The sequence below is a fragment of the Synchiropus splendidus genome, chromosome 4, assembly GCF_027744825.2.
Source record: "Synchiropus splendidus isolate RoL2022-P1 chromosome 4, RoL_Sspl_1.0, whole genome shotgun sequence".
In the NCBI taxonomy this organism is placed as follows: domain Eukaryota; kingdom Metazoa; phylum Chordata; class Actinopteri; order Syngnathiformes; family Callionymidae; genus Synchiropus; species Synchiropus splendidus.
In genome coordinates, this window is record NC_071337.1 from 424,619 (window position 1) to 448,029 (window position 23,411).

The following is a 23,411-nucleotide window of genomic DNA, read 5'->3' on the forward strand; positions in this document are numbered from 1 at the left end:
ATAAACGCTGTGCTGTTGAGCCGACTGTGTGTGTGGAGCCGGCCGCGCGCCGCAGCCTCCTTTTGTTGTGCGTTTATCAGCGTGACATTATAGACTCTGTTTTCCCTCTCACAGGGGAAGCCAGGACCTCCGGGAATTCAAGTAAACAAAGCTTCATCGTGATTTCACTCTGAGCGTCAGAGCACTGAAACACTGTGAATTATTCGGACTGTGAGCCTCAAATAGCATTGACACTGGTTTGCTGTTTTTTCTCAGGCGATGACGTCCGACAACATTTTGACCAGAGTCATCAAGGTGCTCTCGCCATTTGATTGTTGCATTGTTTGAGCAAGAGCTCACTTCAGTCTCGTTCCACCTCAGGGAGAGCCGGGAGAACCTGGCCAGCCCGGGCAGGGAGGAGAACCGGGCCTACCTGGGCCCAGAGTGAGTGTCGTCCACCGCCTCTGACATTTGAATATACAGCAGAAGCTGTTGGCGTGTAAATATATGACACTTCCTGGATCGGTGAAAGGGGTGTGGCCGACTCCTGCCTGTCGAAAATGAGCCTATCACTTCCATAAGTGGGGTGTAATCTTGGCTTTCATGCTGCTATATTGTCTTATTTTCCCTTCACAGGGTCCAGAAGGAAAACCCGGTTTGCCAGGATCTTCTCTGGTGAGTCGAGAGTCTTTATCACGGAAGATTTCTGCTCGGATAATTGTCACTTTAACACATGTTCACCTTGAAGAACAGCACTCTACCTCCTTTTCTTTCGAATGAAATGATCATTTTCATCCATTTCTATTGCTAAACTGCTAACCACAAATTGACAGGATCCATCCATCCAGCCTGAAACATTGCGTCTCAGAGTGATTTGGTTGATTTATTTCAAAATCATTTTCATCGTTTCATTCATTTCCCTTGAACAAGAGAGGTGGCGTCATGACTCTACAAATCAATATGTAGTCGCCACTTTCTAATGTCACAGGGTGGTTCTGGAAAAGACGGACTCAACGGGCTGCCAGGAAAACCAGGAGCCAAGGTCTGTGATGGCCTGTGACTTTATCATCTGCAGCTCATGACATGAAGTGCTTGTGCTTGGTGCAACAGGGTGACGAGGGCAAGAGAGGAGAGCCTGGTCAGGTCGGTGCTTCAGGCCCACGACTGTGTGGACCGCATGTCTTCAGGGTTGCCATCTGTGTGTCCTCAGAGAGGGGAGAAGGGCGAGCAGGGTCGGCTGGGCATCGTTGGAGCGCCGGGATTACCAGGGACGCCTGTACGTCACGTCTCCCATCACCGACTCTGAGTCATCACAACTTCTCCGACAGAACTGCTCAGTGTGTCTCTCTGCTCTGATTCCTAATGAACATATAATGCTGCGTTCCGTCAGGGGAAACCTGGCATCGATGGCAAGCGAGGACAGCCAGGAAAAGATGTGAGAATGAGTCACCCGCAGACGAATAGCTGTCTTTTGCTTCTTTGATGATTTTGCACTCTGTTTCTGCCTGACAGGGAGAAAAGGGAGAACAAGGAGCCGAGGGCAAAAAGGTTCCTAAATCTGTTGGCCAGCTGAAGTTTTCCCTGTGTGTCACTCATGTGCACATGCCTCTTGTTTTCAGGGGGACAAAGGTGACGCTGGCTTCGATGTAAGTGTTGCTTTGAAATAGTCAGCGTCAGTTCCTTTAACTCACAGTTGAATTCATATGTGGTGTGTGCGTGAGACAAACTATGGTCATGCTAGCATACGGCCGTGGAAGCGCGGCGTCCCCGTGCACTGTCCAGGACCTGCGTGGTCCGTGTGAGCTCGGCCTTGTGGGTACTGACTCACTTGTGTTCACATCTCGGACTTCTGAGCTGAATGCTCTTGGTCTGGAGACCGAGTGCGCAGTGTGAAACCGCTCTTACTTTGGTGCTTTTTACTTCCATGGCCACCGTATTTGAGGAACCACTCTGTGCGGAAGAGCGCGGCCTCCAAAGGGCTTGAATTACTTGATGCTCATGATGAGTGGATGAGCTATGATGGAGCAGTATTGCAGGGCTGATGGAGCAGTGAGCACGGTCACATGACGACCCCGAAAACCCAATAGCTGCCTGAGTCTGGCTCAGTTGGGACTTTCAGAACTAGTGCATCAGTCAGCGCCATCGCTGTCTACACCGCTCAATCGAACAGTGTGAAGCAGCTGCCACTGAAGGACCGAGGAGCTCACGACGGAGGCTCAGTGCTGGGACTTCAGTCCACTGCATGTGAACCGGGAGAGCATGACGCCACCGGACTCTGCGGCTTCATCCAGCTGTGGCCTTCGTGGAGCTACTCTCCTCATTTGCGGGGCGGCTCTTGGTTTAGAAATGGTGTGAGGTTTGATTCACTTAATTGGTGAAGCGGACAGCGCCTCTGACAATCAGGACACTGTGGCATGAAACCTCATCACTGCTTGATGTGTGCTTTGCTTTCTCAGGGAAAGGAGGGGAGCAAAGGTGAACCCGGAGCCCCGGGGTTGCCTGGTCGGCAGGTCCTGGTCACTCCTGATGTAAGGCAGTGTTGCATGACCCTACGATGCTGAGGAATGTCAGTGACAGAATGAGGCAGTGAGGGAACATGTATGGCAGGGAGCGAGCGTCGATGACCTCCGACAAGCCTTCCCCGTCCCCATGGGCCCTCCAGGAGCTGCGGTGAGTTGTGACGCCATGAGGCCGCGCCAGCCAATGATCGGCGTGACCTCTCTGCTTGTGTGTTCAGGGTCCTCCCGGGCTGAAGGTGAGTGTGGGCTGGACCTCCTGCGCACTCTCGTTCTGCTCATGTGCTGTGGTTACAGGGGGATCGAGGAGAAACCGGCTTGACTGGAGAAAAGGTACGATTTGATTAGAAAAGAGGGAATTTAAGGAATGTTCAACAAGTGTCTCCCACAGGGCGAACCAGGGGCTGCAGGGAAGTCCATTGACATGAAGGTCCGTCTCCAGATGCTCGGTATTTCACAGTAAACCTGCGGTTGTTTTAATGTTAATCTTTTCCCGATGTCCCCCAGGACATGGAAGTGATGTTTGAAGACTACGGGATCCGGGTGAGCCCCACCGGTCTGTCTGAGGTCCTCGTGTCCCACCGCTAGACTTAAAATCAAACTTTCTTCTCAGCTTCCTTTGCTGAAGGCTTTGATTGACAGGCTGCTCCAGGACGGTGTTGAAGAGCTGCTCCACGTGCTCCTCACCTCCAAGACAGCCAGAGTGGAGGGGGACGGGGAGACGTCCAACGTCATCGCTGAAAACACGGTGAGTGTGTGCCTGGCCTGTCGTGAGCTGTTGGAGCTGTGGCTCACCGCTCGCGTCTCAGGAGCAGAGTTTTGGGAAGTTTGACACGTCGAACAAGTCGCTGCTGGAGTCGCCGCCCAAGAAGGAGCAGAACGTGGACCAGCAAGTTCCTGGGGGGTTGAAGGCAGTGAGTGACTCGCGTTCACACCCCGCATGTACAAATGTCATCTTCCAAGTCACATGATCGGGTGATCTCAGAAGTGACTTGTGTTGGCTCCACACCTGTGAGCGACTGTTTTCGTTTACACCAAACAGAGGCTAGTTCCCTAACACAGACTGGCGTTTCAGCTGTCCAGGGTGTCCCCCACCTCTGGGACACTTGAACAGAGGTGGTCAAAGGTGATTCGGACACTCTCCAATTCAGTCTACAGTGAATGTTAGTTTGCTGATGGAAACCATTCTGCTGTCTGTGACTCTGACAAAGACGATGGTGAGGACTAGAGGCCTGTGAGCAGGAGCACGGTGTTTCACCGAGGCCTCTTCTCCTCAAGTCATCTGAGCGTGTCATGAGACCAGACCTGCATGTTTGTGTCAGATGGTTACAGAGATGCCAGCAAGTGCCGCGGACACAGCTCTTGCTCCTCCACAGGATCCCAGCAAGAAGTCCGGGCAGAAGAAGAACAAGGAGCGAGGAAAGGTGGATGATGAGATCGGACTCTGATTAACAGCCTGCATGTTGAAATCTTTCATGTCATTCAATGCTGCTGCTGAAACCTCCTGGGTTTTTAGTTGTGTTTTAATGAATGAAAATGGCGGCTCACGTTCCAGTCCAGAACATTCCATGGATTCCTTGGATTCATGTCTAAAGCTGTTGTGATAAAGCGTCCTCCACTGAGTGAGGGACTGGAACGTGAACTGGTCCTGGACTAACTCGTGTTTCACCTGACGCATGAACAGCCTTCACCTCTCTCTCTGTTTCTCTCTCAACTGTCACCCTTGGACCCAGGGCAAAGGAAAAAAGGGACGACCTAAGAGGCAGAGACATGGCCTGGTAAATGTCGTCACGTGGACTAACTCTTCCATGTGGCTCCGTGAGCGCTAACACCGTGGCCAGCTTCAGACCCGCGTCGGCCCGATGACCAGCTGATGGCGCTGCCACTCATTTCCTTTGTTTCCAGATGCATGGGCCAAGTGCGGAGGAGGAGGAGGAGGCTTGGGAGGACGGCGGGTACGAGGTGAGCAGCAGCAGCAGCAGCAGCAGCAGGAGGGCGCTGCCTTGGCGACGCCCTCACTGCCTGCTTGTTAACAGAGCTGTCCACACGCCTGCTCTGCTTCGCTCCTATCAATGTCTCCGCCCGCTCCAAACTGGATCCACTGTCACGCAGCAGACGGATTTCAGCCATTATAACTGATCATTAAAGTGCTATTTATACTCCTCTGACAGGATGATGTCGTCCACGATGAGTCACCTCATCCTTGGGAGAGGATGGACCACAGACAGGTGGGGGGCGCCTCGTGCTGGCTGCAGGTCCTTGCTTTGGAGTGTCAGAGCAGTGAAGCCCTTCCTCTTTGTTCTGAAGGACCCGGCGACTCTCAGCCCCACCCAGCTGGAGACGTCCTCTCCCCACCTGCCCTGGAGCCCAGAGCAGCAGGTGAGCACACAGGTGCGGTGGATCAGCTGACCAGGTTCATACCAGCTCTTCAGCTGTGTCTCCAGTGGTAGACCTGCCATTCTTCACTCCTCATCTCCAAGTTGGTTGATGGTGACCGCAAAGTGGTCTCATGCTCAGGGAGGCTGAACACAGTTATCCTCTCGCTACACCTTCATCTTGAACCTCACTGTTCCCTCCTCTTCCAAACCTCCGGTCCTGTGTCTCCATCCCGGTGACGCCCTCAGTAGCAGCATCTCCTGAGTCCTCTCCGTCCAGTCCACCACGCCTGCACTCTCTTCCTCACCTGCATCAGGGGTCTCACGCTCCATTGACAGGGGGCGCCAGAGGCGAATTCTGGGCCACAGATCAGGAGAGTCAGGGGTCTTGCGGCTCAACTTTGTTCCATCTTTTGCATGGAATGAAAGCCTCCTGGGTCATAAACGCTGAGGCCCTCACAAGCCACTGGTTCAGGAGCGCTCAGTCAAGAAGGGCTTGTGGCCGTCCGACTGCATGCTGGGGCATCCTGAGGTGGAGCTCGCTGCTCTACATCAGCGCTCACAGAAACAGCAGCACAAACCCAGAGCCGGCCTGCACACAAGGCTGGGATTCCACTGGAGTTTCCCCCCTTCTGCCCCTCAAGTCCCACTATGTTTGAGCAGCGACTGCTCCTCTGTCAGGTGGTGGCTTGGACAGGCCTGCCCACCACCTGGGTGCAGGCTGGCGCCCGAGGTCATTGCTATAGGAGCCCAGAGGTCCGTCTCTTCCCCACTCACCCTTGGAGTCCCATAGCTGGCGTCATCTTTGGTCTGCACTTTTGCTGGAGTCTCATTTTCAGCTGTCTTTCTCTGCTCCTCCTGAACAGGAGCCAGCGCTGCTGCCTGCCCCAGCTGAGGAGCCGAGCCAGGTAGCGCCTCTCCTCTGTCCTGCCGCATGCGAATGCTGCTCTGCTCAGCTCCGCCTGTCCCTCCTCTGTCCTCTCTCACCAGTGGAAAGTGAATGAAGTTTGAGGCTGGGAATAGACGCATGAGGCAGCATGCTTTCCGTTCAAGCCTTTGTGCGAGCACGGTCCCGGAGAGCCGCTATAATCCTCTCCTTTTGTTTTGTTTCCTGAAACAGGACCCCTCTTAGCTCCAGTGAGACAGTAGCCTTGTTAACACTGGCGGAGCAGCCTGCACTGACCAGCGCGCCCCGCCACTCTCACGCGCTCTCAAACTTATTTATTCCAAGACGCCACGCCTCCCCGCCGTCTGCCGGATGGATAAATGAACACGCTCTTAACTTATTGACACACCTGTGTGGCCTTCGGGCTCATCAGCTCAAACCTGTTTCCACTGGTGAAGAAGTGTGTGTGAGACTGTGCTGATGCTCCCTGCATGGCTCCAAGTAAAGACTAAGAGACCAAATCTCTTCCTTCCTTCCACGTGTCATTCTTCATTGCTCTTCTCACAGACAGGGTTGAGTTGAACAGTGACTCGCTGCGCCGCCCCCGTCCGTCACAGGAGCAGGGCTTGGATCTGTCACACCATGAGTTCAGATATCGCCATGTGGAGGAAGCTGTTGTGGCGAGAAGGTGGTGCTCAGGCCTTGAGGGACACGTTGACCTCGTGGAGTTTGATCCCTCGTCATCCAAACTATGAGGAGTTCTATTTGGTACAGGCTCCGCCCCCGCGCCGCACTTCCCTCTGAGGTGTCGCGTCTGCCGAGACAGATCTTTATATCCTCCCTCCCGTCCTGGGGGAGGGGCTTCCCCCTTCAATCAGCCCCCCCCCCGCTACCTCCAATCCTCACTTTTTTGAATTGATCTTCGTGCAATCGTCCACTGCCGCTAGTGTGAAGTAGTGAGGCCCTGCATGGTCGTGTGCCACCCACCACCACGTCTCCCTGCTCTGTCTGTCTGGGTCAGGACCATCTGTCCCGCGTGCCTCGCTCCACCCCGACAGGACCGAGCGCCGGCGATTACAGTTAACAATCACACTCCTCAGACCATCGCTCACTTCGTCGTCCGCCGTTTCTGGGAGCGCAGCCTGTGCATGTCACATGAAGAAGTTGTTTCCACGGCAGAAAGTCGTAGTTTCCTTTCATCGACCCGCAAACATATCCACCTCCTCAAGTGTCACAACTGTTTTTTTTTTTTCATTTTCAAGCCTTTCCATGATGAATGTTTATTTTTGCTGAAAATTTGCATGAGAATAGGAGGATGGAAAGCTGATGACTTTCATGGTTAGATAATAAATACAGCCTCAGGGCCGGCGTGTACGTCACTCTCTGGTTCAGTGCAGTAGAGAGGCGGAACACTACAGTGATGCAGAATCAGAACTGTAGGGTCCTGCTGGACTGGGTTCACATTGAGATGTTTCGTTTGAAAGCATCTCCAGCAGTTTTACATCCTGTGTTTCCTCGGAATTGTGTGCTGTAAAACAAACGCTTTCATTCATGGAGCCGACACTTCCGTCTTCTTCTACTGCTTCTTCGTTCATGGAGCCTCAGTGTCAGTTGTCCCAGAAGTACCAGCCCCTCACTGGCTCCAGTGGACTGGTCTGGTCTGGATGTGGCCCGTGGGCCCAGAGCGCGGCTCCATCGAAGAGGCGTCTTCTGTCTTGTGCCCTGGGTAGCTGGGAGGCTCCAGTCTGATGCAGAATTGTGAAGGTCGCAGATAAATATGGTGGGATCATGCGAGACCTGGACCACGTCCGTGACCGATGCCTTCTCCTCAGGTACCTGCCTCTGCAAGTCGGGTCAAGAGAAGTGAGGACTGGTCTGAAAGCCTGGTGAGCACCTTGTTGCTTGTGACCTGGCTCTTCTGTATTCACTCATCCATCGTGTCGTAGGGGGCCATGCCTGGAGTCCCAGGAGGAAAGAGCCATTCCAAGCAGAGCCAAGTGAGATTTGTGGGCCTCAGCTGGAGTCAAAGTCTCTTCTCTGAATGTCTGTCTGGTCTCAGCATCAAGCCTCCGGAGCTTCACGACGGTGGACGGTCCAACACCCCAGCGACCACAGCTCCATGAACAATGTCTGTGAGAGAGATTCACCCCGGCACTGCACCGTGCTCTGGAACTATGAGCTGGTTCACCGTGCTTTTCTCTTCAGTTCAACTGGGAGCGTCCTCCACACACAAGAGGCCGGAGGCGAGAGGCAGAAGGTCCTGGGGCTGAGGAGACGCAGGACTTGGACGACGCTGATCCAACAACTCACCCAGATCTGTCCTTTGAGGACGAGGCAGGCAGTGGAGACCAGGAGTCGGGGGCGGGCGACGTGGACAGAGAGAGCGACTGGGAGGAAGAGTTGGAGGCGGAACGTGAGAGGGAACGACTGGAGATGGAGCGAGAAAGAGAAGAGCTGCAGAGAGAGAAGGAGGCCGAGCTGGAGAACCAGCGGAGGAGGGAGGAGTGGGAGCGGCGAAGGCTGGAGATGGAGCGGGGCCCGTACCCACCACACCACCACCACCACCACCTGAAGGTACCTCTGACTGGTGCACAACCTCTGGCTTCCACTCGTCTTCCTGCTAATGACTTACTCTCTGAAGGGCCAGCCCGGGGAGGACGGGGCCCCGGGGCCAAAGGTGAGTCACTGTCATGGCCCGCTGACCACGCTGCTCTTCTCTCGTCCCGTCTTCTGTCTCTGTGGTTCCAGGGGGAGCTTGGAGAGAAGGGCCAGAAGGTACTTTCAGGTTTGGCTCCGAGTGGCTTCATCCATGCGTCTCATCCACTTGTTTTGAACATCACTCAGGGAGAGCCAGGTATTGGTCATCGAGGGCCCGAGGGCCAGGCGGGGCCTCCGGGCCACAAGGTGAGGCTGAGTGACGCCTGAGTCCAGCTTCGTCTGGTGCCGCCGTCTTCCCACGTCTCTGTCGTTTCAGGGGGAGCCTGGAGAACCAGGGCCTCCTGGTGCTCAGGGCATTCAAGGCATCCGTGGCAACCCTGGGTTTCAGGGCTCCCCGGGTGTCAATGGTCACCCAGGTGACCCCGGTGGACCCGGTCGAGATGTACGTGGCTGATTTCACACCACTCACTCACGCTCCCTTTCTAACGTAAAACCTGTGGTCCGCTGCAGGGAAACAGAGGTAGACGGGGGAAAAGTGGTTCACCTGGGCCCCCGGGACCCGAGGGGGCATCCGGACCTCCGGTATGCTGCAAACATCTGTGATAGTCGTGTCAGCTGACTGGAGACGCTCTGTCATTAAAGGGTCCTGTTGGAGCCCCTGGTGTCAGCGGAGAAAAGGTACCCAGACGCTGGAGCCGCTCCACACCTGCCGATTATCGGCTTGTTTTGTCAGGATTGTCTTGTAAGATAGTGCTGTGGGCGGAGTCAGCTCTCCCCGGAGTGTGGGTTGAACATGCTCAGTATTTACAGTCAGATGTTGATGTGAGGGCTGAGGGGGGGTCTGTGCCGTCCAGGGAGAGATGGGACAGAGGTAAGTGAGTGGGCTCCCAGACAGAACAGAAAAGTCTCTTCAGGTTGGGAAGCTCTCGAGAAAGTGACTTGACTAGAGAAGGTTTGGGTCCAACAGGTCTTCTGCACCTCAACAGGGCGACAGCGTTCCAGGACAGCCGGGAGCTCGGGGACTGATCGGCTTGCCTGGACTGAAGGTAGCAAACTGTTGTGCTGGTGAGCGATGATGCACCGATCAGGTAAACAAGGCTGAAGCACACTGAAGCTCTGGCACGAGTGTTTCATCCAGCCATCGTCCATCCATCCATCCATCCATCCATCCATCATACATCCGTTCATCATCCAGCCATCGTCCATCCATCCATCCGTCCATCATCCATCCGTCCATCCGTCCATCATCCATCCATCCATCATCCATCCGTTCATCATTCAACCATACATCCAGCCATCGTCCATCCATCCATCCATCCATCCATCCATCATACATCCGTTCATCATCCAGCCATCGTCCATCCATCCATCCATCCATCCGTCCATCCGTCCATCATCCATCCGTCCATCATCCATCCATCCATCATCCATCCGTTCATCATTCAACCATACATCCAGTCATCATCCATCCATCCATCCATCATCCAGCCATCTTGATCAGGCAGATGAGAGGATCAGAATAGATCTGAGTGAAGCCTGCGTTGACAGAGTCTAGTGTTCGTTGTTTCCCTCCGTGGTCACTGTGGTTCAGTGGAGGAGCTCACGTGACTTGAAGACAGACCATGTCCTCTACTAAGACCCGCCCTCCAGTCCAGCCCAGCTCACATCATCTGTTAAAGGTCGTCGTAGAGCTGTTGCTTATGTCTCGTGTCCGTCCACAGTAGGACTGGCAGCAGATTACTATTGTAATCTCAATGAACTAGTGCAGTTGATGGAGATGAAACAATGTGAGCAGCTCTCTCATGACACTCTCTGCTTCAGGGAGTCAAAGGGTCGCCTGGCACCAAAGGAGCTCTGGGCCATGTGGTAGGTGTCTCTCACAGTCGCCTTTAGAAGTGTCTTCACGTCGCGTCTTCATCGTGAGCCCTTTGTTTTAGGGTCTTAAAGGGTTTCGGGGCAGCAAAGGTGAAAAGGTCAGTCCTGAGCCCAGGCTTCTTCAGAATTTCTCATGGTAGCTCCTGTGGATGTTTGCTGTTGAAATAGGTGATGGACAGAAATATGGGACTGACAGCGGTGGTCATGTCTTCCAGGGTGAGCGAGGCTTGCGAGGAGTGAGAGGAGAGAGGGTGCGCTTGATTCCTACTGACACATCCTGGACGCCTTAATGATGGTGGAGTAAACAAGGCGCCGTCCCTCTCTGCAGGGGAGCACGCTGCAGATTCAAGGTCCCCCGGGATTCAAGGGCGCCAAAGGAGATCCGGTGAGCCATGACTTTAGGACAGTGGTGGGCAAAGTGCTCCTCAAAGGGCCCGGGTGGTGCGGGCTCTCGATCCAACCCATCAAGCGCACGCAGGTGAACCAATCCGCCGTCAGCACGCTCCACCTGAGGGTGGAAGGGTCTCCTCTCCTGTGGTGGGAACAAAAACTGCGGCCCCTGGTGGAACACTTTATCCCAGCCCTGGTTCAGGAGCTCCCCGCTCACTGCTCTGTCACCTTCCTGCTCCCGCAGGGCGAGCGAGGCCCGCCGGGCTTTGACGGGGATAAAGGAGAGAAGGGGGAGGACGGTCCGCCCGGAGTCAAGGTCCGTCACATGTTCTGACCCGGCAGAACCGCCGCTCCTCCGTCACGATAGCTCTCTTCTGTGACAGGGCCTGAAAGGAGACGCCGGGACCAAAGGGACGCTGGGCCGGTTTGGAGCCCGAGGACCGGTGGGCCAGAAGGTTAGAACACAGCAGGACGACGCCCTCGCAGGATCGTGGCTTCTGTTTCAATCAAAACTGGCTCGGTTCTGAACCAAAGTGGCTCAGTCCAGTGGCGCCACTTTGGACCTCTAGTGTCAAAGTTGGGGCCCGTGGGCCAAACCTGGCTCGACAAGTCCTTTTAAAGGGCCCACAGTGAGGAACATGGGGTTCATCATTAAATACCACCAACTAGAACTCGCCTCAAGTTCTGGCTGTTCCTCACTGATATTGAGCGGTTTGTGTCCAACAGGGGGATCCAGGAGAGCCAGGGGTGAACGGGGTCACGGTGAGGTCAAAACTCGCAACGTTCAGCGGCAGCTGCTGCTGAGTGACTCAAGGATGCAACATTATAGGGCCGAAACGGAGACCACGGAGTGGACGGAGCCAAAGGGGACAGAGGGGATAACGGGATGCAAGGGCAGAAGGGTAGTCAGGTAAGTGCATATTCAGCAGAATATTTTGTCACTTGACCATACGGCTTGCCTTGGTTCACAGGGTGATCCGGGAGAACCTGGACTGGCCGGAGACCAAGGGGAGAAGGGAGAGAAGGTAGCCACTCGCCCCGGTTGACCGTCCTGGTGTCGGTCAGCTTTCATAGCGTCGTCCTATTTCAAAGGGATTCCGAGGATTTCCAGGCCGCACTGGGGCCCCGGGCTTCGACGGGGAGAAGGTATAGTCAGTGCCACTTTAATATCCGCCCGGTCACATGCTCGTGTCCGCACATCAGGGGGAAACGGGCTCGCCTGGCACGCCTGGTGTTCCTGGACTGAATGGACTGCCTGGTCACAAGGTCTTTATCCCACCACTCCCTCAGGATGTGATTAGGATTTGTAAGTCAGTCACTGTCCTGCTGCGCTGTGTGTCAGGGGGCCAGAGGAGCAGGAGGAGTGGATGGTGTCGAAGGGGAACCAGGAGAAAAGGGAGAGAAGGTAACATCAAGTGTCGTCCGGGTCAAACTCAAAGCGCATTAAAGCTGGGCGCAACCGATTCTACATGCAGGGAGGCAAGACAATGGTGGTGCCGGGGCCCTGTTCACAGGCGAACACGTGCGTCAGTCATCTCCCACGGTCTCGTGGTGACGGTCAGATCCAAGTCTCCTGCTTCCTCGCTCAAGCTCAAGCTGCTGGAGGCGGCGTGTCCTTGTTTTCTGAGACACGAGTGTCCATCCTTCTTCCCAACTGTGGCCCCCAAATGGACCCGGTTGTGTCACTGACTATGGGCCCGCCTTGGGCCAAGCCGGTCTGCCACAGCATTGGAAGTGACCCGCGAGGGTTTTGGGATACACCAAGCGTAGAGCTCCGCACCAGTCACATCTTGAAGTGGCAAAAACATACTGTATATAAGTGGCAGTTTTGTCAAAAATGCATGGCACGCAGTAGAAATACCACGAAAGTCCTTCCACACACTGTTAGCATTTGTTGCTCCCGCCGTGACGTGTAGCGTAGCGTGACGAAGTGGTCCCAGTGAATACACATCCCTCAGCTGCAGGTGTCCGGGCCGGACTTCAGTCCTGTCAGTGCTCCTCTCATTTGGTTTTTAGGACGCTACTCTCTGGATTGTTTTGTTTTTGTTCTTCTCACTTAACGTTGCCAAAAACCACCGCCGCCGTGCGACTTATGGTCCAGAAAATTCAGTTCACTGCCATTTTGTAGTGCACCACATGGTCTGTTTGGAAGGTCGAAGTGGTAGCGGTAAGGTTACATCCTGATTCAGGACTGGCCAGAGTGGCTGTAAGGTCCTGGTGGGCCACTCCATCTGCACCAACCGTGTCCCGCTCCTGGAACGTCCTTTGTGTTACTGACTTTCTTTTTCAGGGTGCAGCTGGCTTTTCTGGGTTCCCTGGGTTCAAGGGCTCGACAGGTAGTCCAGGAAGAGACGGGAATGAGGGACTACCAGGAGCTCCAGGACCCAGAGGAGGCACAGGTCAAAAGGTATGGTGGGAATCTTTCCCAAAAATGATCTTCCCACAGGCATCTCTCTCTCTTCCGCTCATGGAGCCATTTTTCTGACGGAAGGCTTCACAACAAGTGTGTGTGTCTGTCTGTCTGTCTGTCTGTCTGTCTGTCAGTGTGTGTGTGTGTGTGAGTGTGTCTGCGAGTGTGAGTGTGTCTGCGTGCGTGCGTGTGTTTCAAATCTGTGTGCCGAGCCTCTCTGTCCTGGGAGAGACGGTGGTGTTGAGCAGTGTCGAAGCTGTGGAGTGTTTGCGTCTGTGGCGAGGCGCTGCAGCAGATGGAGCCGGTGTCATGGAGGTCTGGAGGAGCTTGACTGGCATCGGCCAGGCCTCCTGAATTAGCCGACACCAGGGAAACCTGACGTTGCTCACGCTGCCGACAGGACGTTGACGGGAGCCACTGACGAAGATGTCTCCGCCAGCCTCTTAATGAGTCCTGTGGCTCCCCGCAGGGCGAGAGAGGGCGACGAGGCCGGCCGTGCCAGAGAGGCTCGCCAGGGAGCCCCGGGCAGAGAGGAGGCCGGGTAGGTGACTTGCTCGCTTTCTCTCTCCGGCGCAGGATCAGCGCCCCCTGCTGGCCACAGGGCGCTTCACCCAGCCGATGACAAGGTTTTCAGAAGGTGGTTCGGGTGTGAATTCAAGTGTTGTCCTTCAGACTTTTACCTCCGTCACTGATGCCGAATCAGCCTCCGTGGCGTGTTTCTGTCTCAGTGAAGGCGTGTCGCCGCCATCTCCTCACCACGTGGCGCCAGGATCAAGGCGGAGCCTCGCGTTAGCTGAGCCACAGGGTGGCGCTCCATTCGCTCCTATTGATAAACGTAGTACTAGTTGATATTGGGTTAATACTTGCCAACTACCATGTGCCCCAGCACATCACCACCGATGCCTGGCAGCTTATTCAGGGTCACAAATGTTCCCTGGTGTAAAGTGGGAGCCTGATGCGCCGCCACCCCTCGTGTGATGGCACCTGACGAAGCCTCACAGCCAGGTGTTTGAAGTGGGGAAATCCCAAGAGCGGGACAGGCAGAGGAGCGCTGCGTGTGAAGGGTCGGAGCGGGTGAGAGGCGGCGCCACACTCATCTGCTTCTCACCTGTAACACCTGCTGTCTTCAGCCGCGTCTTGGCTTCGCTCCCTCCCGCCTCACCGTCAGCAGCCTGGGATACACTCGCCTTTCATTTTTCGGTCAATTAAAAGCCCCCCAAAATGTGACCTTCAGTCCAGAGCCGCTCGCCATCTGAAAAGCAGGCTACATGTTCTGGCTGCTCCGAAGACATGGCAGCTCCCACAGCACCTGGGGTTGGTCAGGCCTGGAAACACAGGACGGATGCAGGTGCTCGTGGCTTTTTCAACCGTCGTGTGCAGTGAGGCGAATTTTCACTCGGTCCTGTTCTGTGGGGTGAGGTGACGAGAGACTCACTGGATGGAGTCGGTGTTATGGCAGTGTATTGACTCGTCTTGTACGATAAGCCTGCGGCCCGTCTGTGGCGGCTGGGTCACATGACCAGGCTCGATGGCTGTGGTGGGTCTGCTTCATGTGTCTGACGCGTCTCGCAGTATCCGTCCTGGCACTGGTTGGCACGACGCCCCACGGGCCCCTCACTTGGCTCTTTTTTTCCTGCAGGGTCCGGTTGGGATTGAAGGATCCAAAGGCCAGAAAGGAGAGCCCGGTCTTTCAGTGAGTGGAAGTCTGCCGGCAGCACGCGCCATTTGTTTGTTGATGTGAATTTGTTCCTTGTCCAGGCGGTTGAAGTGAAGACGCTGGTCACCCAGGAGCTGGTGCAGAAGTGCGGTGAGTGGATGTGTGTGGAGCGTCCACCTGCTGCTGGGCTTGCTGGGTGATGCGTCAGCCGAATGGAGCCATCTGTTGTGTTCTCTCACAGGAAGTCACACCCTGGTGCCAGCTTGGCTCCGGGCCCTTCACCGAGCTGGCGCCCGGCCCAGGTCCCAGCCCGTCAAACCTCCTGTCTGTGTTTACAGGTGTGGAGCACAGGTTGATGCTGAAGGCTGTGGGTCCAGACGGAGCGGGCCCCGTGAACAGAGAGAGCAGTGAGCCTGATGGTGAAGTGTCCATGAAGGAGGAGGAGGACGAGGCTTTAACTGGTGGAGTGGAGGAGACCCTGGAGGAGCAGCAGGACCCGGCCAGCCCGACCGGTGAGTCGCCGCCAGACACAGGCTTGGTGGCTTTGCTGCCTCGGCCTCCGGGAAACGATGAAACATGAGGGAGGTGGGTTCAGCTGCTCCTCTCTGACCTGCGTCTGATGGCTGAGCGCTTCGTTCAGCGGCGTCATCGGAGTCGAGTCGTGACAGTGCCTCTTCATGTGCGGCTGCACCACGTCTCTCTCTCTCACTCACTCCTCAACGCTTCGCATGTTTTGGTGAAACCCGTCTGTTTCAGGCTTCGACTGACTCACTGTTGTGACTGGCCAGGGATTTATGACAACACGGTGTGAGCTTTGCTTCACACCGGGATCACAACGCTGACTGACAGGAGCTGGACCCAGCTAGCATGTAGCCAGGAGCTGGACCCAGCTAGCATGTAGCCAGGAGCTGGACCCAGCTAGCATGTAGCCTGGACCCGGCTAGCATGTAGCCAGGAGCTGGACCCGGCTAGCATGTAGCCTGGACCCGGCTAGCATGTAGCCAGGAGCTGGACCCGGCTAGCATGTAGCCAGGAGCTGGACTCAGCTAGCATGTAGCCAGTCGCTGGACCCGGCTAGCATGTAGCCAGGAGCTGGACCCAGCTAGCATGTAGCCTGGACCCGGCTAGCATGTAGCCAGGAGCTGGACCCAGCTAGCATGTAGCCAGGAGCTGGACCCAGCTAGCATGTAGCCAGGAGCTGGACCCAGCTAGCATGTAGCCTGGACCCGGCTAGCATGTAGCCTGGACCCGGCTAGCATGTAGCCAGGAGCTGGACCCAGCTAGCATGTAGCCTGGACCCGGCTAGCATGTAGCCTGGACCCGGCTAGCATGTAGCCAGGAGCTGGACCCGGCTAGCATGTAGCCAGGAGCTGGACCCGGCTAGCATGTAGCCTGGACCCGGCTAGCATGTAGCCAGGAGCTGGACCCGGCTAGCATGTAGCCAGGAGCTGGACTCAGCTAGCATGTAGCCAGGAGCTGGACCCAGCTAGCATGTAGCCAGGAGCTGGACCCAGCTAGCATGTAGCCAGGAGCTGGACTCAGCTAGCATGTAGCCAGGAGCTGGACCCAGCTAGCATGTAGCCAGGAGCTAGACCCAGCTAGCATGTAGCCTGGACCCGGCTAGCATGTAGCCAGGAGCTGGACCCGGCTAGCATGTAGCCTGGACCCGGCTAGCATGTAGCCAGGAGCTGGACCCGGCTAGCATATAGCCTGGACCCGGCTAGCATGTAGCCAGGAGCTGGACCCGGCTAGCATGTAGCCAGGAGCTGGACCCAGCTAGCATGTAGCCAGGAGCTGGACTCAGCTAGCATGTAGCCAGGAGCTGGACCCAGCTAGCATGTAGCCAGGAGCTGGACCCAGCTAGCATGTAGCCTGGACCCGGCTAGCATGTAGCCAGGAGCTGGACCCGGCTAGCATGTAGCCAGGAGCTAGACCCAGCTAGCATGTAGCCTGGACCCGGCTAGCATGTAGCCAGGAGCTACACAAATCCTTCCAATAGAAATGCAGCATCACAGCGAAGCGAGCGCGAACACCTTCACATGAACAGGTGACGTGGAGCTTGATGGAGGAAGGTCATCACGTCTGAGTCAGCAGGGAGACAGACATGGCCAGGACTGGAAAAGGTCAGGACCCGGTGTCAGAGACCATCAAGCTCATGTGGCCTCCAATAAGGCCACGGTTATTGCCTGATAAATATCAGCCGCAGATGAAGCTGCTGCTGTGTCTCCGGATTCATGATGATGATTGGCTTCATTGGCTTGACAGTTTGTCGGCAACAATTTTCTTGTCAGACGAGACTGTGAACAGGAGCCGCATTTCAATGAGCACGAAGGTTGGGATGAAAGCTGAGTTGCTTCTGAGCAGAGGTGCGATTGCTGCGGTGTGGCGTGTTCGGGCCGAACCAGTCCGGTTCCTCAGGTTCCTCTGTGATGGTTCCTCTGTGATGCCAGTCAGGTTCCTCAGGTTCCTCTGCGATGCCAGTCAGGTTCCTCAGGTTCCTCTGTGATGCCAGTCAGGTTCCTCAGGTTCCTCTGTGATGCCAGTCAGGTTCCTCTGTGATGCCAGTCAGGTTCCTCAGGTTCCTCTGCGATGCCAGTCAGGTTCCTCAGGTTCCTCTGTGATGCCAGTCAGGTTCCTCAGGTTCCTCTGTGATGCCAGTCAGGTTCCTCTGTGATGCCAGTCAGGTTCCTCAGGTTCCTCTGTGATGCCAGTCAGGTTCCTCAGGTTCCTCTGTGATGCCAGTCAGGTTCCACTGTGATGCCAGTCAGGTTCCTCCGGTTCCTCTGTGATGGTTCTTCTGTGATGGTTCCACTGTGATGCCAGTCAGGTTCCTCCGGTTCCTCTGTGATGGTTCTTCTGTGATGGTTCCTCTGTGATGCCAGTCAGGTTCCTCAGGTTCCTCTGTGATGCCAGTCAGGTTCCTCTGTGATGCCAGTCAGGTTCCTCCGGTTCCTCTGTGATGGTTCCTCTGTGATGGTTCCTCTGTGATGCCAGTCAGGTTCCTCAGGTTCCTCTGTGATGCCAGTCAGGTTCCTCTGTGATGGTTCCTCTGTGATGCCAGTCAGGTTCCTCCGGTTCCTCTGTGATGCCAGTCAGGTTCCTCAGGTTCCTCTGTGATGCCAGTCAGGTTCCTCCGGTTCCTCTGTGATGCCAGTCAGGTTCCTCAGGTTCCTCTGTGATGCCAGTCAGGTTCCTCAGGTTCCTCTGTGATGCCAGTCAGGTTCCTCAGGTTCCTCTGTGATGCCAGTCAGGTTCCTCAGGTTCCTCTGTGATGCCAGTCAGGTTCCTCTGTGATGCAAGTCAGGTTCCTCTGTGATGCCAGTCAGGTTCCTCTGTGATGCAAGTCAGGTTCCTCTGTGATGCCAGTCAGGTTCCTCCGGTTCCTCTGTGATGCCAGTCAGGTTCCTCTGTGATGCAAGTCAGGTTCCTCTGTGATGCCAGTCAGGTTCCTCCGGTTCCTCTGTGATGCCAGTCAGGTTCCTCTGTGATGCCAGTCAGGTTCCTCTGTGATGCAAGTCAGGTTCCTCTGTGATGCCAGTCAGGTTCCTCAGGTTCCTCTGTGATGCCAGTCAGGTTCCACTGTGATGCCAGTCAGGTTCCTCCGGTTCCTCTGTGATGGTTCCTCTGTGATGGTTCCTCTGTGATGGTTCCTCTGTGATGCCAGTCAGGTTCCTCGGGTTCCTCTGTGATGCCAGTCAGGTTCCTCCGGTTCCTCTGTGATGCCAGTCAGGTTCCTCCGGTTCCTCTGTGATGCCAGTCAGGTTCCTCTGTGATGGTTCCTCAGTGATGCCAGTCAGGTTCCTCAGGTTCCTCTGTGATGCCAGTCAGGTTCCTCCGGTTCCTCTGTGATGCCAGTCAGGTTCCTCAGGTTCCTCTGTGATGCCAGTCAGGTTCCTCCGGTTCCTCTGTGGTGGTTCCTCTGTGATGGTTCTTCTGTGATGGTTCCTCTGTGATGCCAGTCAGGTTCCTCAGGTTCCTCTGTGATGCCAGTCAGGTTCCTCTGTGATGCCAGTCAGGTTCCTCCGGTTCCTCTGTGATGGTTCCTCTGTGATGCCAGTCAGGTTCCTCAGGTTCCTCTGTGATGCCAGTCAGGTTCCTCAGGCTCCTCTGTGATGCCAGTCAGGTTCCTCAGGTTCCTCTGTGATGCCAGTCAGGTTCCTCAGGTTCCTCTGTGATGCCAGTCAGGTTCCTCTGTGATGCCAGTCAGGTTCCACTGTGATGCCAGTCAGGTTCCTCTGTGATGCCAGTCAGGTTCCACTGTGATGCCAGTCAGGTTCCTCCGGTTCCTCTGTGATGGTTCCTCTGTGATGGTTCCTCTGTGATGCCAGTCAGGTTCCTCTGTGATGGTTCCTCAGTGATGCCAGTCAGGTTCCTCAGGTTCCTCTGTGATGCCAGTCAGGTTCCTCTGTGATGGTTCCTCAGTGATGCCAGTCAGGTTCCTCAGGTTCCTCTGTGATGCCAGTCAGGTTCCTCAGGTTCCTCTGTGATGGTTCCTCTGTGATGCCAGTCAGGTTCCTCTGTGATGCCAGTCAGGTTCCTCAGGTTCCTCTGTGATGGTTCCACTGTGATGCCAGTCAGGTTCCTCTGTGATGCCAGTCAGGTTCCACTGTGATGCCAGTCAGGTTCCTCCGGTTCCTCTGTGATGGTTCCTCTGTGATGGTTCCTCTGTGATGCCAGTCAGGTTCCTCTGTGATGGTTCCTCAGTGATGCCAGTCAGGTTCCTCAGGTTCCTCTGTGATGCCAGTCAGGTTCCTCTGTGATGGTTCCTCAGTGATGCCAGTCAGGTTCCTCAGGTTCCTCTGTGATGCTAGTCAGGTTCCTCAGGCTCCCCTGTGATGCCAGTCAGGTTCCTCAGGTTCCTCTGTGATGCCAGTCAGGTTCCTCAGGTTCCTCTGTGATGGTTCCTCTGTGATGGTTCCTCTGTGATGCCAGTCAGGTTCCTCAGGTTCCTCTGTGATGCCAGTCAGGTTCCTCTGTGATGCCAGTCAGGTTCCACTGTGATGCCAGTCAGGTTCCTCCGGTTCCTCTGTGATGGTTCCTCTGTGATGGTTCCTCTGTGATGCCAGTCAGGTTCCTCTGTGATGCCAGTCAGGTTCCTCTGTGATGGTTCCTCTGTGATGCCAGTCAGGTTCCTCAGGTTCCTCTGTGATGCTAGTCAGGTTCCTCAGGCTCCCCTGTGATGCCAGTCAGGTTCCTCCGGTTCCTCTGTGATGGTTCCTCTGTGATGCCAGTCAGGTTCCTCAGGTTCCTCTGTGATGCCAGTCAGGTTCCTCTGTGATGCCAGTCAGGTTCCACTGTGATGCCAGTCAGGTTCCTCCGGTTCCTCTGTGATGGTTCTTCTGTGATGGTTCCTCTGTGATGCCAGTCAGGTTCCTCAGTGATGCCAGTCAGGTTCCTCAGGTTCCTCTGTGATGCCAGTCAGGTTCCTCAGGTTCCTCTGTGATGCCAGTCAGGTTCCTCTGTGATGCCAGTCAGGTTCCTCAGGTTCCTCTGTGATGCCAGTCAGGTTCCTCAGGTTCCTCTGTGATGCCAGTCAGGTTCCTCAGGTTCCTCTGTGATGCCAGTCAGGTTCCTCTGTGATGCCAGTCAGGTTCCACTGTGATGCCAGTCAGGTTCCTCTGTGATGCCAGTCAGGTTCCACTGTGATGCCAGTCAGGTTCCTCCGGTTCCTCTGTGATGGTTCCTCTGTGATGGTTCCTCTGTGATGCCAGTCAGGTTCCTCTGTGATGGTTCCTCAGTGATGCCAGTCAGGTTCCTCAGGTTCCTCTGTGATGCCAGTCAGGTTCCTCTGTGATGGTTCCTCAGTGATGCCAGTCAGGTTCCTCAGGTTCCTCTGTGATGCCAGTCAGGTTCCTCAGGTTCCTCTGTGATGGTTCCTCTGTGATGCCAGTCAGGTTCCTCTGTGATGCCAGTCAGGTTCCTCAGGTTCCTCTGTGATGGTTCCACTGTGATGCCAGTCAGGTTCCTCTGTGATGCCAGTCAGGTTCCACTGTGATGCCAGTCAGGTTCCTCCGGTTCCTCTGTGATGGTTCCTCTGTGATGGTTCCTCTGTGATGCCAGTCAGGTTCCTCTGTGATGGTTCCTCAGTGATGCCAGTCAGGTTCCTCAGGTTCCTCTGTGATGCCAGTCAGGTTCCTCTGTGATGGTTCCTCAGTGATGCCAGTCAGGTTCCTCAGGTTCCTCTGTGATGCTAGTCAGGTTCCTCAGGCTCCCCTGTGATGCCAGTCAGGTTCCTCAGGTTCCTCTGTGATGCCAGTCAGGTTCCTCAGGTTCCTCTGTGATGGTTCCTCTGTGATGGTTCCTCTGTGATGCCAGTCAGGTTCCTCAGGTTCCTCTGTGATGCCAGTCAGGTTCCTCTGTGATGCCAGTCAGGTTCCACTGTGATGCCAGTCAGGTTCCTCCGGTTCCTCTGTGATGGTTCCTCTGTGATGGTTCCTCTGTGATGCCAGTCAGGTTCCTCTGTGATGCCAGTCAGGTTCCTCTGTGATGGTTCCTCTGTGATGCCAGTCAGGTTCCTCAGGTTCCTCTGTGATGCTAGTCAGGTTCCTCAGGCTCCCCTGTGATGCCAGTCAGGTTCCTCCGGTTCCTCTGTGATGGTTCCTCTGTGATGCCAGTCAGGTTCCTCAGGTTCCTCTGTGATGGTTCCTCTGTGATGGTTCCTCTGTGATGCCAGTCAGGTTCCTCAGGTTCCTCTGTGATGCCAGTCAGGTTCCTCTGTGATGCCAGTCAGGTTCCACTGTGATGCCAGTCAGGTTCCTCCGGTTCCTCTGTGATGGTTCCTCTGTGATGGTTCCTCTGTGATGCCAGTCAGGTTCCTCTGTGATGCCAGTCAGGTTCCTCTGTGATGGTTCCTCTGTGATGCCAGTCAGGTTCCTCAGGTTCCTCTGTGATGCTAGTCAGGTTCCTCAGGCTCCCCTGTGATGCCAGTCAGGTTCCTCCGGTTCCTCTGTGATGGTTCCTCTGTGATGCCAGTCAGGTTCCTCAGGTTCCTCTGTGATGCCAGTCAGGTTCCTCTGTGATGCCAGTCAGGTTCCACTGTGATGCCAGTCAGGTTCCTCCGGTTCCTCTGTGATGGTTCTTCTGTGATGGTTCCTCTGTGATGCCAGTCAGGTTCCTCAGTGATGCCAGTCAGGTTCCTCAGGTTCCTCTGTGATGCCAGTCAGGTTCCTCAGGTTCCTCTGTGATGCCAGTCAGGTTCCTCTGTGATGCCAGTCAGGTTCCTCAGGTTCCTCTGTGATGCCAGTCAGGTTCCTCAGGTTCCTCTGTGATGCCAGTCAGGTTCCTCAGGTTCCTCTGTGATGCCAGTCAGGTTCCTCTGTGATGCCAGTCAGGTTCCACTGTGATGCCAGTCAGGTTCCTCTGTGATGCCAGTCAGGTTCCACTGTGATGCCAGTCAGGTTCCTCCGGTTCCTCTGTGATGGTTCCTCTGTGATGGTTCCTCTGTGATGCCAGTCAGGTTCCTCTGTGATGGTTCCTCAGTGATGCCAGTCAGGTTCCTCAGGTTCCTCTGTGATGCCAGTCAGGTTCCTCTGTGATGGTTCCTCAGTGATGCCAGTCAGGTTCCTCAGGTTCCTCTGTGATGCCAGTCAGGTTCCTCAGGTTCCTCTGTGATGGTTCCTCTGTGATGCCAGTCAGGTTCCTCTGTGATGCCAGTCAGGTTCCTCAGGTTCCTCTGTGATGGTTCCACTGTGATGCCAGTCAGGTTCCTCTGTGATGCCAGTCAGGTTCCACTGTGATGCCAGTCAGGTTCCTCCGGTTCCTCTGTGATGGTTCCTCTGTGATGGTTCCTCTGTGATGCCAGTCAGGTTCCTCTGTGATGGTTCCTCAGTGATGCCAGTCAGGTTCCTCAGGTTCCTCTGTGATGCCAGTCAGGTTCCTCTGTGATGGTTCCTCAGTGATGCCAGTCAGGTTCCTCAGGTTCCTCTGTGATGCTAGTCAGGTTCCTCAGGCTCCCCTGTGATGCCAGTCAGGTTCCTCAGGTTCCTCTGTGATGCCAGTCAGGTTCCTCAGGTTCCTCTGTGATGGTTCCTCTGTGATGGTTCCTCTGTGATGCCAGTCAGGTTCCTCAGGTTCCTCTGTGATGCCAGTCAGGTTCCTCTGTGATGCCAGTCAGGTTCCACTGTGATGCCAGTCAGGTTCCTCCGGTTCCTCTGTGATGGTTCCTCTGTGATGGTTCCTCTGTGATGCCAGTCAGGTTCCTCTGTGATGCCAGTCAGGTTCCTCTGTGATGGTTCCTCTGTGATGCCAGTCAGGTTCCTCAGGTTCCTCTGTGATGCTAGTCAGGTTCCTCAGGCTCCCCTGTGATGCCAGTCAGGTTCCTCCGGTTCCTCTGTGATGGTTCCTCTGTGATGCCAGTCAGGTTCCTCAGGTTCCTCTGTGATGCCAGTCAGGTTCCTCTGTGATGCCAGTCAGGTTCCACTGTGATGCCAGTCAGGTTCCTCCGGTTCCTCTGTGATGGTTCTTCTGTGATGGTTCCTCTGTGATGCCAGTCAGGTTCCTCAGTGATGCCAGTCAGGTTCCTCAGGTTCCTCTGTGATGCCAGTCAGGTTCCTCTGTGATGCCAGTCAGGTTCCTCCGGTTCCTCTGTGATGGTTCCTCTGTGATGCCAGTCAGGTTCCTCAGGTTCCTCTGTGATGCCAGTCAGGTTCCTCAGGCTCCTCTGTGA

At 55.3% G+C, this 23,411-nt stretch overlaps 1 protein-coding gene across 5 annotated transcripts in view; it reads left to right on the forward strand.

The window, feature by feature from the left end:
* col7a1l (collagen type VII alpha 1-like) overlaps positions 1–23,411 on the forward strand; it is a 51,758-nt gene that overhangs the window by 26,803 nt on the left and 1,544 nt on the right. For 4 of the 5 annotated variants that reach the window (XM_053863694.1, XM_053863692.1, XM_053863695.1 and 1 more), the window contains 52 exons: positions 115–141; positions 256–294; positions 361–423; positions 616–654; positions 968–1,021; positions 1,090–1,122; positions 1,190–1,255; positions 1,370–1,414; positions 1,492–1,527; positions 1,599–1,625; positions 2,436–2,507; positions 2,587–2,649; positions 2,717–2,734; positions 2,793–2,828; positions 2,887–2,925; positions 3,003–3,038; positions 3,109–3,243; positions 3,305–3,409; positions 3,818–3,919; positions 4,229–4,273; positions 4,401–4,457; positions 4,667–4,723; positions 4,803–4,886; positions 5,737–5,778; positions 7,589–7,642; positions 7,703–7,753; positions 7,816–7,884; positions 7,962–8,330; positions 8,398–8,433; positions 8,505–8,531; positions 8,601–8,660; positions 8,731–8,856; positions 8,925–8,996; positions 9,057–9,092; positions 9,401–9,460; positions 10,236–10,280; positions 10,352–10,387; positions 10,505–10,540; positions 10,618–10,674; positions 10,924–10,995; positions 11,063–11,134; positions 11,406–11,441; positions 11,509–11,589; positions 11,651–11,704; positions 11,772–11,825; positions 11,883–11,945; positions 12,022–12,084; positions 12,970–13,086; positions 13,559–13,630; positions 14,729–14,782; positions 14,848–14,896; positions 15,085–15,258. In XM_053863694.1, the coding sequence (XP_053719669.1) occupies positions 115–141; positions 256–294; positions 361–423; positions 616–654; positions 968–1,021; positions 1,090–1,122; positions 1,190–1,255; positions 1,370–1,414; positions 1,492–1,527; positions 1,599–1,625; positions 2,436–2,507; positions 2,587–2,649; positions 2,717–2,734; positions 2,793–2,828; positions 2,887–2,925; positions 3,003–3,038; positions 3,109–3,243; positions 3,305–3,409; positions 3,818–3,919; positions 4,229–4,273; positions 4,401–4,457; positions 4,667–4,723; positions 4,803–4,886; positions 5,737–5,778; positions 7,589–7,642; positions 7,703–7,753; positions 7,816–7,884; positions 7,962–8,330; positions 8,398–8,433; positions 8,505–8,531; positions 8,601–8,660; positions 8,731–8,856; positions 8,925–8,996; positions 9,057–9,092; positions 9,401–9,460; positions 10,236–10,280; positions 10,352–10,387; positions 10,505–10,540; positions 10,618–10,674; positions 10,924–10,995; positions 11,063–11,134; positions 11,406–11,441; positions 11,509–11,589; positions 11,651–11,704; positions 11,772–11,825; positions 11,883–11,945; positions 12,022–12,084; positions 12,970–13,086; positions 13,559–13,630; positions 14,729–14,782; positions 14,848–14,896; positions 15,085–15,258 (3,415 nt within the window). The remainder of the gene's footprint in view (positions 1–114; positions 142–255; positions 295–360; positions 424–615; positions 655–967; positions 1,022–1,089; positions 1,123–1,189; positions 1,256–1,369; positions 1,415–1,491; positions 1,528–1,598; positions 1,626–2,435; positions 2,508–2,586; positions 2,650–2,716; positions 2,735–2,792; positions 2,829–2,886; positions 2,926–3,002; positions 3,039–3,108; positions 3,244–3,304; positions 3,410–3,817; positions 3,920–4,228; positions 4,274–4,400; positions 4,458–4,666; positions 4,724–4,802; positions 4,887–5,736; positions 5,779–7,588; positions 7,643–7,702; positions 7,754–7,815; positions 7,885–7,961; positions 8,331–8,397; positions 8,434–8,504; positions 8,532–8,600; positions 8,661–8,730; positions 8,857–8,924; positions 8,997–9,056; positions 9,093–9,400; positions 9,461–10,235; positions 10,281–10,351; positions 10,388–10,504; positions 10,541–10,617; positions 10,675–10,923; positions 10,996–11,062; positions 11,135–11,405; positions 11,442–11,508; positions 11,590–11,650; positions 11,705–11,771; positions 11,826–11,882; positions 11,946–12,021; positions 12,085–12,969; positions 13,087–13,558; positions 13,631–14,728; positions 14,783–14,847; positions 14,897–15,084; positions 15,259–23,411) is intronic. The other variant, XM_053863693.1, reaches the window with a different exon arrangement.